The sequence below is a fragment of the Zosterops lateralis genome (assembly GCF_965231275.1).
Source record: "Zosterops lateralis genome assembly, chromosome: 2".
Classification (NCBI taxonomy): domain Eukaryota; kingdom Metazoa; phylum Chordata; class Aves; order Passeriformes; family Zosteropidae; genus Zosterops; species Zosterops lateralis.
In genome coordinates, this window is record NC_139763.1 from 100,204,760 (window position 1) to 100,217,308 (window position 12,549).

General features: G+C 40.3%; 1 protein-coding gene across 9 annotated transcripts in view; it reads left to right on the plus strand.

Annotated features, from left to right (window-relative positions):
• The window catches only part of PHLDB2 (pleckstrin homology like domain family B member 2), a 65,049-nt gene that overhangs the window by 21,213 nt on the left and 31,287 nt on the right, over positions 1 to 12,549 (plus strand). For all 9 annotated transcript variants that reach the window (XM_083854353.1, XM_083854357.1, XM_083854360.1 and 6 more), the window contains exons 4-6: positions 1,225 to 1,599; positions 4,191 to 4,334; positions 5,196 to 5,333. In XM_083854353.1, the coding sequence (XP_083710479.1) occupies positions 1,225 to 1,599; positions 4,191 to 4,334; positions 5,196 to 5,333 (657 nt within the window). The remainder of the gene's footprint in view (positions 1 to 1,224; positions 1,600 to 4,190; positions 4,335 to 5,195; positions 5,334 to 12,549) is intronic.

Consider the following 12,549-nt stretch of genomic DNA (forward strand, 5'->3'; position numbering starts at 1 on the left):
TGCTGTGCAAGTCCTCTTTGCAAATGTAATGCCAGGTAGAGCTGGGAAAGCAAGTGTGTCTGTAGTGGTTCCTGGGGGGGGAGGCTGAGGGTGCTGGCTTTTTGGCTTTCTTTTTAAATACAACTGTAGAAGATGTCCTAGAAATCAGAAATTAGATCATTAATGCAAGTATTAATGCCAAGCTTAGAATTCTCACAGTGGTCTTTTTTCCAGCAAAATTTTCAATAGACTTATGGTAAGCAATTTTTTTCTTTTTTTTTCTTTAACAAAGGTAACATGAAATTACAGAAGTGCTTTGCCTCTTAAAAATGAAAAGTATAAAAAAATTCCATCTGAAATAGAAGTTACCAGAAGCTATGCATACAGTAAAGTAAAACAAATACAGTTTGCTAATAGTTGATAAAAGTTATCGTAGAGATCTAGAAATCTTTCAGAAATTAAATGTTTATCACAACTTGAAGTATATCAAGTCAATATGGCACAGCTGCTCTGAGTCTCAAGTTTGAAATGTTGGTATGAATCCATAGGGAATTTGAGTAAACTGGTAAATAAAGATTTCCTCCAATTCTGTGCATTTGACAGATGTTGTACTTTAGATGTGATGCCTCTTTTTTTTGTTAGTGCTCCTAAAACTGTGTTTTTCAAAATGTGGACTAATTCTCTCAAAAGGAGGAATCACAGTTAACAAAATGGAAAATGTAAAAACATCAGGGGTGGGTGAGTTCATGGAAAATCTGTGCAGTATTTTGCAGCTTGGTAGGAATATGGCGTAAGTGTGAAATGGAACAATTAGTGATTTACGTAGTGAGATCACTGGATGTATGTACATACAGATGGGGTATAGACACAAAAACCTCAATAAAAAAATTTAAAAGTACATTTCACAGAAATGAATAGCAACTTAAATAAGATGTCCCTAACACTTACTTATCTTTCCAATGTAGAAAGTTTTAATATTCTTAAAATCTTCTTTCACATTAATTTTGATTCTTCATTTTGTACTGTAATTAATTTATTTATTTATTACAGTTTATTATCTCTGAGTGGTAGATGGACTTCACATGGACTTTAATCCTTCACTCTAAAACAAAAAACCAAACCAAAGCAACAAACAAACAAAACTCCAACCCAAACAATACAAAAAAGCCCAGCAAACTTTTTTAAACTTCATCTTTACTTTAGCTCACATGTGACACTCATTGCTGTCATCTTTTTCTGAACTAGGAACGACAGCGGCTCGAGACAATCCTCAACCTGTGTGCAGAATACTCCAAACCTGACAGCGACCCTGCCGCAGCTACCACTGTAGCCGATGTCCAAAAAATTAACAAGGAACTCGAAAAGCTTCAGCTCTCCGACGAGGATTCCGTGTTCGAAGACTCCCAGATGAATCTGGAAACGAGGTTCAGAGGGCACCTGAAGTCGTCGGCGAGCGACTCGGATTTCTCGGAGCTGAGCGGCCACAGCCGCAGTTACCTGTCCTCGAGGGGGCTCAGGGCTGAGGAGCCCTTCTGTGACAGCACCAAGCCTCCTCCTTTCCCTGCTCCCAGCTTCCTCAAGGACACCACCGAGTCATCCTACCTGAGCATCACACCAAAGGTAAGGCTCTGTGGGGGAATCCAAGCTTGAAATCCTCCTCTAGGAGTTGGCTGTCCTGGTGGGGGCTGCAATTAGTTAAGCAAGTTCTTGCTGGCTTAGGTGTGAGAATTAATCTCGCAACTCATACAGCTTTGTAAGCCGTTGGATGTAGAAAGTATAGCCAGCAAAATGTAGCAGCCAGCAAATGATTATTCCAGATCTTGTGGAAGCTAATAGTACTGTGTGACCACCTCACACAGAGGGGGTCACAAGTTGTGATGTGGGTGCAGACCCACACAGAGGACAGCAGGTAGTAGTAGGTCAGACTTTTTTATTTTTCTGACTCCATCAACTTACATACACTTTTACAGAAGGCCAGGATTGGCTCAAGAAGGTTACAACTTCATTACCTTATTGGTCACTCTTACTATCTATTAAGTTCTCCTCTCAGAGAAGAACTAGGCAAAACACATAGATAATTTCTAAAAATACATATAGTTTACATGAAACAGTGTGAGAATTAGGCTGCAAAGATTCAAACACTTGAAAGCAAGAAAATGCAGGGCAACAGTACTGGAAGTTGGGGTTTTTTTTAGTGGGATGTACTGTTCAGGAAGAGTTTTAAGATCTTCCAAGGAAGAAGGATTTGCATGAACAATTTTAGCTACTTAAATAAAGGTTTCCAGAACCCTGCTTAGCATCCTGCTGAGATGTAAGAGGGAAGGGATGCTCTGCTGTCTTCTCCCAACCTGAGGCTCTTGTAAGAGGAGTATTTTCTCACACTCACATGGGAGGTGAAGAGGAGTTACCTGAGCTGAATTATCTGTCTGGTCTCCTTTCCTGGGGTTGGACTTAAGCCACTTGCCAGATCAGCTGTTGTCTCTTGGGGATGATGCAGTGGCAGCAAGCTCCTGCCCCTCCAACCCAACTGCTGCCTTTAATAATCTGCACCTCCTTTCCTGTGTGCTTCTCACTGCTGTTCCATTACCAAAAGGAAGTTGTCCTTTAATAAAGGAGCTAGCAGCATTCCTAACCATTTCCTTACTAGTGCAGCAGCAGCCTCCTCCTGGCTGTGCCAGAGCAGCAGTGTAGCAAATCCCAGCATCAGGCAGTGTGTTAAATAACTGGATTCAAGAGCTGGAATCAGGAGCAAAATGAGATCAAGCACAGCCATAAAAGCCGGTTTCTGTTTAACAAGTTCACACCTTCAAAATACTTTGTCTCTTCCATTTACTGTTATTTACACACTGTATGATCTTCAGGGTGGTTACATGTCTCACTAAATTGTATTTAACCCCTGCTACACTCACACTTGAGAGGAAAAGTGTGTGTAGAAGAAGAGAGAGGTGTGATAGAAACACATTTTCACTTCCAAAGGGTGATCTCTCTGGAAATCTGTCTGCTGACCCTTCTGGTGTGAAACTGTGTTGAAGAGAAACATGCTATTATGGCTTGACTTGGTCCTTCAGTGTTGAAAAGAAAGTAAAACATTTCACTTACAAGTTACTAGGGTCTTGGATTTCTTTCCCATTTGTTGCTTTCTTCGTGCGAGTCAGAGATCCTATTTTAAGTCCTTATTAGGAAGTTGAAATCAAAGATGTTATGTCAGCATTGTCCAAACAGGAGACCAGACAAAGAGGCTTTGCTGCTAGGATTAGTATTGCTAAATCAAGGAATACCATTCATTCATTCATTGTAAAGGGAGTGCTGTTAAGCCCTGAGGAGAGCAGCAGCAAGCAACTGCATTAATGAAGTGCAGCTCGTTTTAAAATATTGAGCTGAGTTTTGTTCAGGATAAAATGCCTGCTCTCAGAGTGGCCATTCAGTGGCTGAACTGAGCCTCCATTGAGCAAGGCTGTGTGGCCCAGAGGTGACTGCAAAGCCCTGCACTCAGCCCACCTCTAACCCTGGCTGGGGATAATGCACCTTCCCACAGGACGTATATTGCAAACCCCTGGGGTCAGGTGAATGTGAAAAATGCATTTCAAACTCAGTTCTGTTTGATCTAGTGTTGGATGGTGTAAGTTAACAGGTATTTTCTTCATAATCTTGTTTAATTCTTGACACAGATGTCTAGTAAGGAAATGGCAATGAAAAGAGGAGCATTAAGGGCACTACTTCCTCAGTGCTACCTGGGGAGATGGAACCAACCTTTGTCCTTATTTTACAGAAGCCACCCATCTTTATGGCTAGTTACAAAAATGTCCTATCCTACCTCCTGGCCTGTATTAAATGAACAGCTGAAATTTACATTAAAAGCATCTTCATCTGTCTGTGTTATTTTTATAAGGGAAAAATTGGATTTTTACAACCTAAATAGCACAGCATGTAAAGTATTCTCAAAGGTTAAGTTTTAGTAATTCCTTCAGAATGAATAGTATTTACTGTTAAGTATAGTATTTACTTCCAGTGCCTGGAAGTGAAGTATCATGTTTGTTTCTCTTGTACACCTCCTAAATATAGAAATAGCAATACAGTAGATAGGAAATATGTAATGGAGTCAAAACCAACAGAGCCATCCTTTTCTAAAATGAAAACCATATGAAAGGGGGCAGAAAAGAGACAGCCTTTTCTTTTTTTTCTAATGAACCTCTTGTGATGTGCAACTGCAGATACCAGAATGCACCAGTGAAGAGCAGAGGAGGCAGGAGCTTGGTCGCCTGGAGGAGGAACGCATAGTAATACTGAATAACTTGGAAGAGCTTGAGCAGAAGATCAAAGATTTAAATGACCAGATGGATGAATCCTCAAGAGAGGTATGAAAATATGTTCTTGGTTTTCAATGTCTTGACTGTTACATGTATCTACATAGCATAAGTCTGATGGGGTCAGCAAGTTCGACATGAGGGAACTCATGGATGTGTGTAGCCTTCATATTCTGTGCTTTTCCACCAGAATCACAGACCTGGCAGTCTCCTCTTAGGAAGGGTATTTTTCTCCAGCTGGGGGATGCTTATGATGCTTGGATTAGCCTTTCCCAGCTGTAACCATTACACTCTGAAGTGGAATTGGAACAATCTTTCTTGTTTAATGGTCACTCAGTTGATCCAAATACCTTATGTCACTTGGGAGTTTTATGGTGGTATCTCCTGTGACTGTTTAAAGAGAAAGGAAGTGAGACAACTTCCTTTCAAACCTCCTTGGCTTTACAGTGGCAAGGGTATGTTGGCACTCTCTTGGCTTTTGGAATCTCACAGTTGCAAGCTAAGCTGGCCAGGCATTTGGGTTGTGCCTGCTCTAATTATCAGCAACAGGAAAGAAACAGCTGTTACAGAAGGGTTTCCTACAGAGCCTGGGCACAGAGACAGTATCATAACAGGAGGAAGCACAGAGAAGAGATAGAAAATAAAAAGTTTTGGAAAAAAGAATCTTCAAGCTAAAGTTGGTTTGGACTTTATTTTGCAGTATTTTATGTTGCAATTTTACTTTTTCTCAAATTTGTGAACTCTTTTTAACTTTTGTGGGAGAAAAACCTAGGGGTTATTTTTTTCCCCTTCCCTTTTTAAAAAAATATTTCTCTCTTATGAACCAACTCATTCCCCTCCCCCCTGAAAATAATGTGTATCAAGATTTCTTCTGACTCTGGACTGCTTCTGAAAGATGTTTTGTGTTCCTAGTTGGATATGGAATGTGCCCTTTTGGATGGGGAACAGAAATCTGAAACAACAGAGCTGCTGAAAGAGAAGGAAATATTGGATCATCTAAACAGAAAAATAGCTGAACTGGAGAGAAATGTTATTGGTGAAAAGACAAAGGTAATTCAGTTACTGTAGCCTGCTGTGTGCTCTGTTCCCCTTGATTTTCAAAATATATTTATATGGTTAATACTAATGGAGCTTATTTGATGAAATTCTGTAAGAAAATTTGCTTGATAAATATCAGGAAAAGAAGAAAAAATAATTTTCACCATAATTTCCTTTTAACAGTATTGTTTTCCAAGGTATGATTGACAAGCAAAATAGAGTAATCTCAAGTAAAAAAGACTTGACCTACTGTGAAGATACTTTTATTAATAAAAACACCATATAAGGCTTGTAATTGGGTTATCTTTTGTTTAAAAGAACAGTGTTAATTGAACTGTTCCAGTATCCTCCATTATATAATTTGGGTGAAAAGAAAGAAATTATTTTCTCAGCAAAGGAACAAAATGAAAAAGGGTGCAGTTTTTATCTAATATCATATAGAATATATAATATAAGGCATCCATCAAGTATGTAATTTTAAAGTAATTATATTCTTTTATTTTTTTGCTGACTGACAATTTAAGTACTGTGGAATACTCCCTCTGTAATTATGTCTCAGAAATTAATTAGTTTTGATACACAGTCACATACTTTATGCTCTCAACTACACAAGAAATAGATAGGCATATATTTCCTAAAATAAGATGGCAGTATAAGAAGATTTTAAATGCAGAAATGGAAAGGGCCTGCAAGATGAAGTGGCATCACTCAAGCCAGGGAGTGCAGGTTCCCTCCAGCAGGCTCTTTGCTGGCCTCTCCAGGCATGCAGTTCCCCTCTCCACAGGGGATGTGCCATGGCCAATAATACCTCAAGGTCAGGAAGTTTTTCCAGGGATTTCAGCCAGTGTTGTTTCCTTTTTAAATTTCACCCTGTACCTCATAATTTAGACCTGTCACTTGTGGAATTGCTCTAGCTAGTCTCTGCTCTTTTCTTGAGCTTTCCAGAAATATCTGGAAGTCTTCTGCATTTTCTGCTTAGAAAAGCTGCACGTTTTTAGCACTTTCACAGTTCCCATTTAACTCACACCTTACAGCTTCCATTGTTTTATTCTGAGCTTTCTGTCTTTGGTTTCTGCCTGCCCTGTCTGGAGCCTGGCTGCTGTTTTGTGGCTGTGCTTATCAAGCCTGTGTCTGAAAAGGAGAATGGTGCTCCCACATCTCCACTCTGTGGGGAGACAGTGCACATCCAGTTTGAGTTTGAATCTCCCTGGACTTCCCTGTCTGCACTTTTCCTTGTGCTTGTGTACCCCTCACTGATCCTTCAGCTTTCAGTGTTGCCTGTGGTCACATTTTAAGTTGCCTATGGGACATGTTGTGTACTTGCTTTTTAGCAGAAAGATGAGTTTAAAGTGGGTGGCAGCAGATAGGGTGTGCAACCAGATCCTCTTCAAAAGGATGCTGCTGGAAGTTTTGGTTGGTAAGTGGTAATAAATAACGTGTTCAGAAATTCAAGAGATATTTTGTCTTTTGCATTGGCTTTCCAGTAGCTGAAAGCTCAGTTAAACTAAAATCTAGAGGGAATTTAAATTTCCTTGCAGTCACCTGTTAGTGTGTAGGTAGCAGTCAGAGAATTCAAATGACAGGTCTAGTTTAAATTTTCAGTTGAAATGAAACATGGGAAGCAGCCTATAAAAGGCACTTTTTGTCTAAAAGGCAAGTTTACTCAAAACATTCTTTTCAGTATGAGGCATGGTACTAGTCAGATCAGCTACAAAATTTTAGTTGTATTTTCTTTTGTGTTCCTCTTTGTTTTAAACAAACCCAGCTGTGAGTGTGTGCTCTAAACATCAAGCCATGGCTCAGTTAATACTGAAATTGTACACTTTCAGTTTTGTTCTGTTGTTGTTTTTGTTCTGTTTGATTGTTTTTGGCTTTTTTAATATGTCTGAAAGCCTTGTATGAAAGTGAAAGTTGAAAATAGAAATGGGAGACAGGCTTCTACAAAGGGAGTAAAATATAAAGTGACAGCTGAAGTGTTCTTCAGCTACTTTCAGGGGAAAGTAGGGTCAGCCAGCAAAACAGATGGCACTGATCCTGTCAACAAATAAAAAGTTCTGGCTGGCTTGAAACAGAAGCGTTTTTTAAAGCTTGATTATTGTGTCTATGTTGAAGTTCAGCCATTCAGCTCTGATGCATGATAGTCAACTTCTTGGCTCAGTAGTAATACAGGATCAACTCCCACCCACAAAAAGGGGGCTCAGGTGCAGGTGATAGGTGGTCCCTTTTGTGAAATAATTTGAAACTTAGGACAGAATTAAGTACTGATGGTACTTTTTGTGTTATGTCTTGCTAAAACAAGTGTCCCAGTGTCCACAGGTTGGTCACAGTTTCTATTAGTTGCCTGAGTATTCCACCCCTTCTGATACCTGGGGTCTTGGCTTTGGTGGGGCTTCAAGGCAAGAAGTTGTAGGGGTCTCAAACAGTGGTTGGTTACATTTCTGCCAGGGCAAGGGAGTGATAGCTGAATACACCACATGGTGTTGGCTGTCTGGAGGTGAGAGGGGGAGTTCATTTCACTTGTGAAATGATGTTGGGGCATTAGTGCTGTAAATGATGGCAGTTGTCTCTGGAGCAACTTGAGCATCTCATGGAATTTGCCACTGATCTTCGCACCTGTTTGACAGGAAACTCCTGCCTGCTTGAATCTCATCCTTACCCATGCACCTGTTTGAAAAAACCTGTGAAATTCTTAAAAAGTTAGGTAATAAACTACAGTCTAATATTTGAGCCATGTTAAGTGCTTGAAATGGACTGTAGGTAGAAGCTCTTGTACTACCTTCTACCTGACTCTTTGGGGTTTTTTAAAATTATTATTTTTTAAAGTGCCCGGTGCACATTTCATTTAGGTGATGACACAAAGTTTCACCAACTTTTTCAGAGTATTAAAGCCCTAACTGTTAGTCCTTGCAAGGCAAAAGAATTGACTGGAAAACATACTGGAGGTCAGAAGGCAGGAGTGAGTTCAGGTTTGGGCTGTCAGTGTGCTCGTTGCTGTGGTGCAATATCTCTGTGTCCCAGCCCCTTGTTGTAAACCAGGGATGTATTTTGTGGGTGGGTTTGTACATTGTATGTTAAGCTTCATGTTGGTCTCATGTGATCCCATGCTCAACTCTCTCAGATCATGAGGCAGGACTAATGGGGGGAGAGAACAAATGAACCAGTGGGGAGGATGGTGTAGTGCACACCCTCAAGTGAGTTGAAAGCATTTCCCTTGCCTTTGTGATTATGCCACACATTGTAAGGAGTGAAGGCAACTTGTGTTGGTTTGCTTGGGTTTTGAAAATCAGAGCTATGGGTGATTGCCATTTCAAAAAGATAACAAGACCTTGCAGGACTTGGCATAGTTCTGATATGGTACCTGGCCTGTCTGCCAGGTACAAGTGCTGTAGGACTCAGTTGTCCTGGCTGGGGTAGCTGCTTCCAGAGTTGTTTCACATGCCCTGTATTTTCAGCTGTATGTAAACCATGCCAGCATATGGAGAAGAGTCCAATTTTGCCTCATTTGGCTGCCCTTCTTGAGACAGCTTACAATCCCCTTCCTTTCCCCTTCCTTTCCCCTTCCTTTCCCCTTCCTTTCCCCTTCCTTTCCCCTTCCTTTCCCCTTCCTTTCCCCTTCCTTTCCCCTTCCTTTCCCCTTCCTTTCCCCTTCCTTTCCCCTTCCTTTCCCCTTCCTTTCCCCTTCCTTTCCCCTTCCTTTCCCCTTCCTTTCCCCTTCCTTTCCTTTTCTCTACAGAAAAAGATGATAACCTAGATATGTGAATATTAGCTATTTAAGTTATTAATCACAAGTTCCATTTATGCAGAAAGAGCCCTGATAAGTCCTTACTAACACAATTTGACAGATACAGCTTGAAGCTCTCTGCAAAAGAGCTTAGTTATGGATCTTGACAAAATTACTTTGAGCACAGCCTGCTCTAGAGGGAGCTGAGCTGGGCAGTAGCCGAAATGGGCAAGGAGGTGAAGCTTTTCCCTTCTCCCTGCCACCAGCTCCCTGTAATTTCCATGGCACTACTGTCAGTGTTCAATAATGATGCTGTTGTTTGAGTGGAACAGCACCCCAGGTCCAGGGTGCTGCTTACATTTACAACTTCCTTCTAATGAACCTTCGCTTGTGGGACTTAGATCAGGATTTTGTCTATATGGGATGTTTGTCTATAAGGGAATTGGAGAAAACTGTATTTGGCTGATTGGATGTCATCCAGCTCTGCAATGTACTTTGTTTTCGCCCAGTGCCTCCATAATCTGTGCCATTTTAAAACATGCAGTCCAGAATATGTGGAGAAGGATGGTTAATGACTGCCCACACCCTGTGTCTCCAAGTAAAACATGAGGCCAAAATTAATAGCATAGCCAGGGAAAGAAAGAATAGCTCAGTAAGCATGAATAAACAAGAATAACTGAAAATTAGTAGTGAATTCAGCAGATGTGCTGTGGGAGGTAACCACAACTAAATAGGAGTTTTGGGAGACTTTCCAAAACAGGCATTTGTGTAAAAGTTGAGACTCTTAAAAAAGAGAGTGAGATTATTCCTTTTCTTCTAGAGGACCTTTGCCTTATGTCATGGAGAAATACATACTCTGGAGCTCATTTATCAATCTGGATTTCCTCTCCCTCTTCAAGACAGAAATCAGGAGCAGCTGGCGGGGGATAACTCATCCTTTTTGGAATACGCTTAATTTTTGTCCACATGCTTTTGTGGAAATATTTTTTCAGTCATTGACAGAATATCCCAGACATGCCAAAACATTTGAAGCTCAGCCTCTTCTGAATTTGTACAGCAAAGACTTGCAAGAATAGAGTCAGGAAAGAGCAGCTGTCTGAAAAGCCATTAGCAACCAAAGTTAAATATACTGATTGCCTGTCTCCTCAGTCCTTTCTCTTCTGGATGCAACATTCCTGCTGCTGGATTTTATCCTGATGAATCTGACAAATTTATGTCTTGTAGCATAGCCTCTTAAATATTTACTGGTCAGATTCCAGTTCAGCAAGATGTAAGCAAGTATTTTAAAAGGATGAGCTACCATGTCCATAACATTATCTACCTCCTTGAGATACAATACACAGCATTAATTGTTTTGGGGAATAGTTGTATCCACTGGATATATACACATAAGATTATCCTGTAGAGAGAACACTACTGACCACAAAGATGATAACAAGACTCGAGGAGAAAAACCTGAATTCACAAGCTTTATTCTAAAACATTCATGAGTGAAATAGCAGAATGTTATATATTATATATAGGGTATAACATACCCCTAATGCGAGTCCTCTTACTGTCATCTAAATGTTGAAGACTATAAGAATTTGAATTTTCTGACTTGAATGTTTTTCTCTTGTGATTTGGATGATTGTTTCCTCATTTACACTCATGAAGGAACAGTGCTGTAGAATCATGGGCTTCCTTTTGCCTCCCCGACTGTTCACTAGGACAACACATTGCAATGATGAGAGAATGAGCTTAGAAATTCCAATAAATTTGAGTTGTCTTAGGAGGAGGTTACTGTGTGCACCTATTGGGACTTTTTTAATTGAAGCAGAGGGATGGCTTACTCTGACTTAAAATGCTTTTTAATGGTAGATTAATACATGCATCTGAAAAAAGCTGAGATCTCTTGTATAGACACCATCACTGAATACAAACTGTTAAATAAATTAGTTACTACTCATACAGAAAAAAAGAACTATTATGAACAACTTTCTACTACTATCTTACTATGCTCCTTTTAATATGCCTGGCATACTTTTTTTCTCCTCCTAATAGTTTTTGCCACGAAACCAACAGGGATTTACTGACAAAGAGTTAAATTGTGGCAAGTTTAATGCATCTGTCCTTAAAGGGATGGAGGAATGCAAGAAGGAGTAGTCAGAAAATACAGAAAAGGAGCAAGTACAGTTTGCACAGGAGACTCTGTTTTATTTTAGTGGGATTTTCTGGTCAGTTATATGCAGTTACATTTCTCAGAAACCTGTGAGACTTGTGAGACCAGCTGTTTCCATACTGAGAGGGACTGAAGGTGCATGTCTGAAGTTTGGTGTGGGTTATGAGATGTTGCTACCTTAAAACATGATGATTTATAGGTTAGTTGGACTAAGGAAGATCCTGGAGTACTTCAGACTAGAACATTGAAAGTATTAGAAGCAAATAATTCAGTTTGTTGGGGTTTTTTCTTTCAGTTGCCTTGTAGACTTATTTACAGTTTCTCTCTGAAACTAACATATACATTGGGTTTTAGATGGGGCTTTTTTGTTTGTTTGGGGGGTTTTGGGGGTTTCTTGTGTTATTTTGGAGGGCAGGGAGATTTGGAACATTGGTGAATGAGCCCAAATCACCTAGCCATGCAATTCATTTCACAGTGAGCTGGTAAAATGTTAGGGTTCTTACTTGTTGAGGGGGGTTTGTCCAGTTTTTAGCTGGGTTTTCGAGACATTTTCTCTATTTCATGTAATTTACTTCAGTTTCTTCAAAGTTTCTACGAGTTTATGCAGGAAGGTTGGTTGCTCTACAATTTTAGCCAGCCAGCCTCCCTGCAGTGGCAGGCTGGGATGAAAGACAAATTGAAAAGCAGCAGTTCTCTGCAGAAAGGGTGTGAAAAACCACTAAGGCTTGAAGTAGCAGTATTGATCAGGCATAGGGCATCTTTAACCACTGGAGACAGCACTGAAGCAATTTGTTTCTCCTTTTTCCGGTTGTTCCCATTCCTGTAGGGGCTCTGATTGCTCTTTATACCAGTCTTTTCTCTCTTCTCTGTCATGATCATCTATGAGATGTGATGTGTATATATAATTTTTTTTTTTGCTTTTGCTTTGCCCTAAAGTCAGTTCTACCAGATCTGAAGACTGATTTCCTTTTCTGACCCATGTTGATCATTTATGGTCTGTGTTCATTCCATGTGTTCTCTGCTGACATCCCATCTGTGACTTTGGGAACAGTGTCACACATCAATTCTTTCTACTGCTATCTTTCACAATTCCCAGAAATCCCCCAAAACTGATGCAAGAATTGCCCCAGCGTCATCAAACCCTAAGTCAGTCCTGCTTTGTATTCAGGCTGACCCCAGGTTTGTTATAACGTGTTTAGAGCCAGACCAGAGGCCAAGTTGGGAAGTGGGCTAAGACCAGATGTTGCACTTGCTTTCTCTGGAAATAGGATGTTAAGAATTCAGCCAGACTGCAGCTGATGGGGCAATCTGCAGAGAAGCATGAACCAATCCCAGCTCCTGTAGTG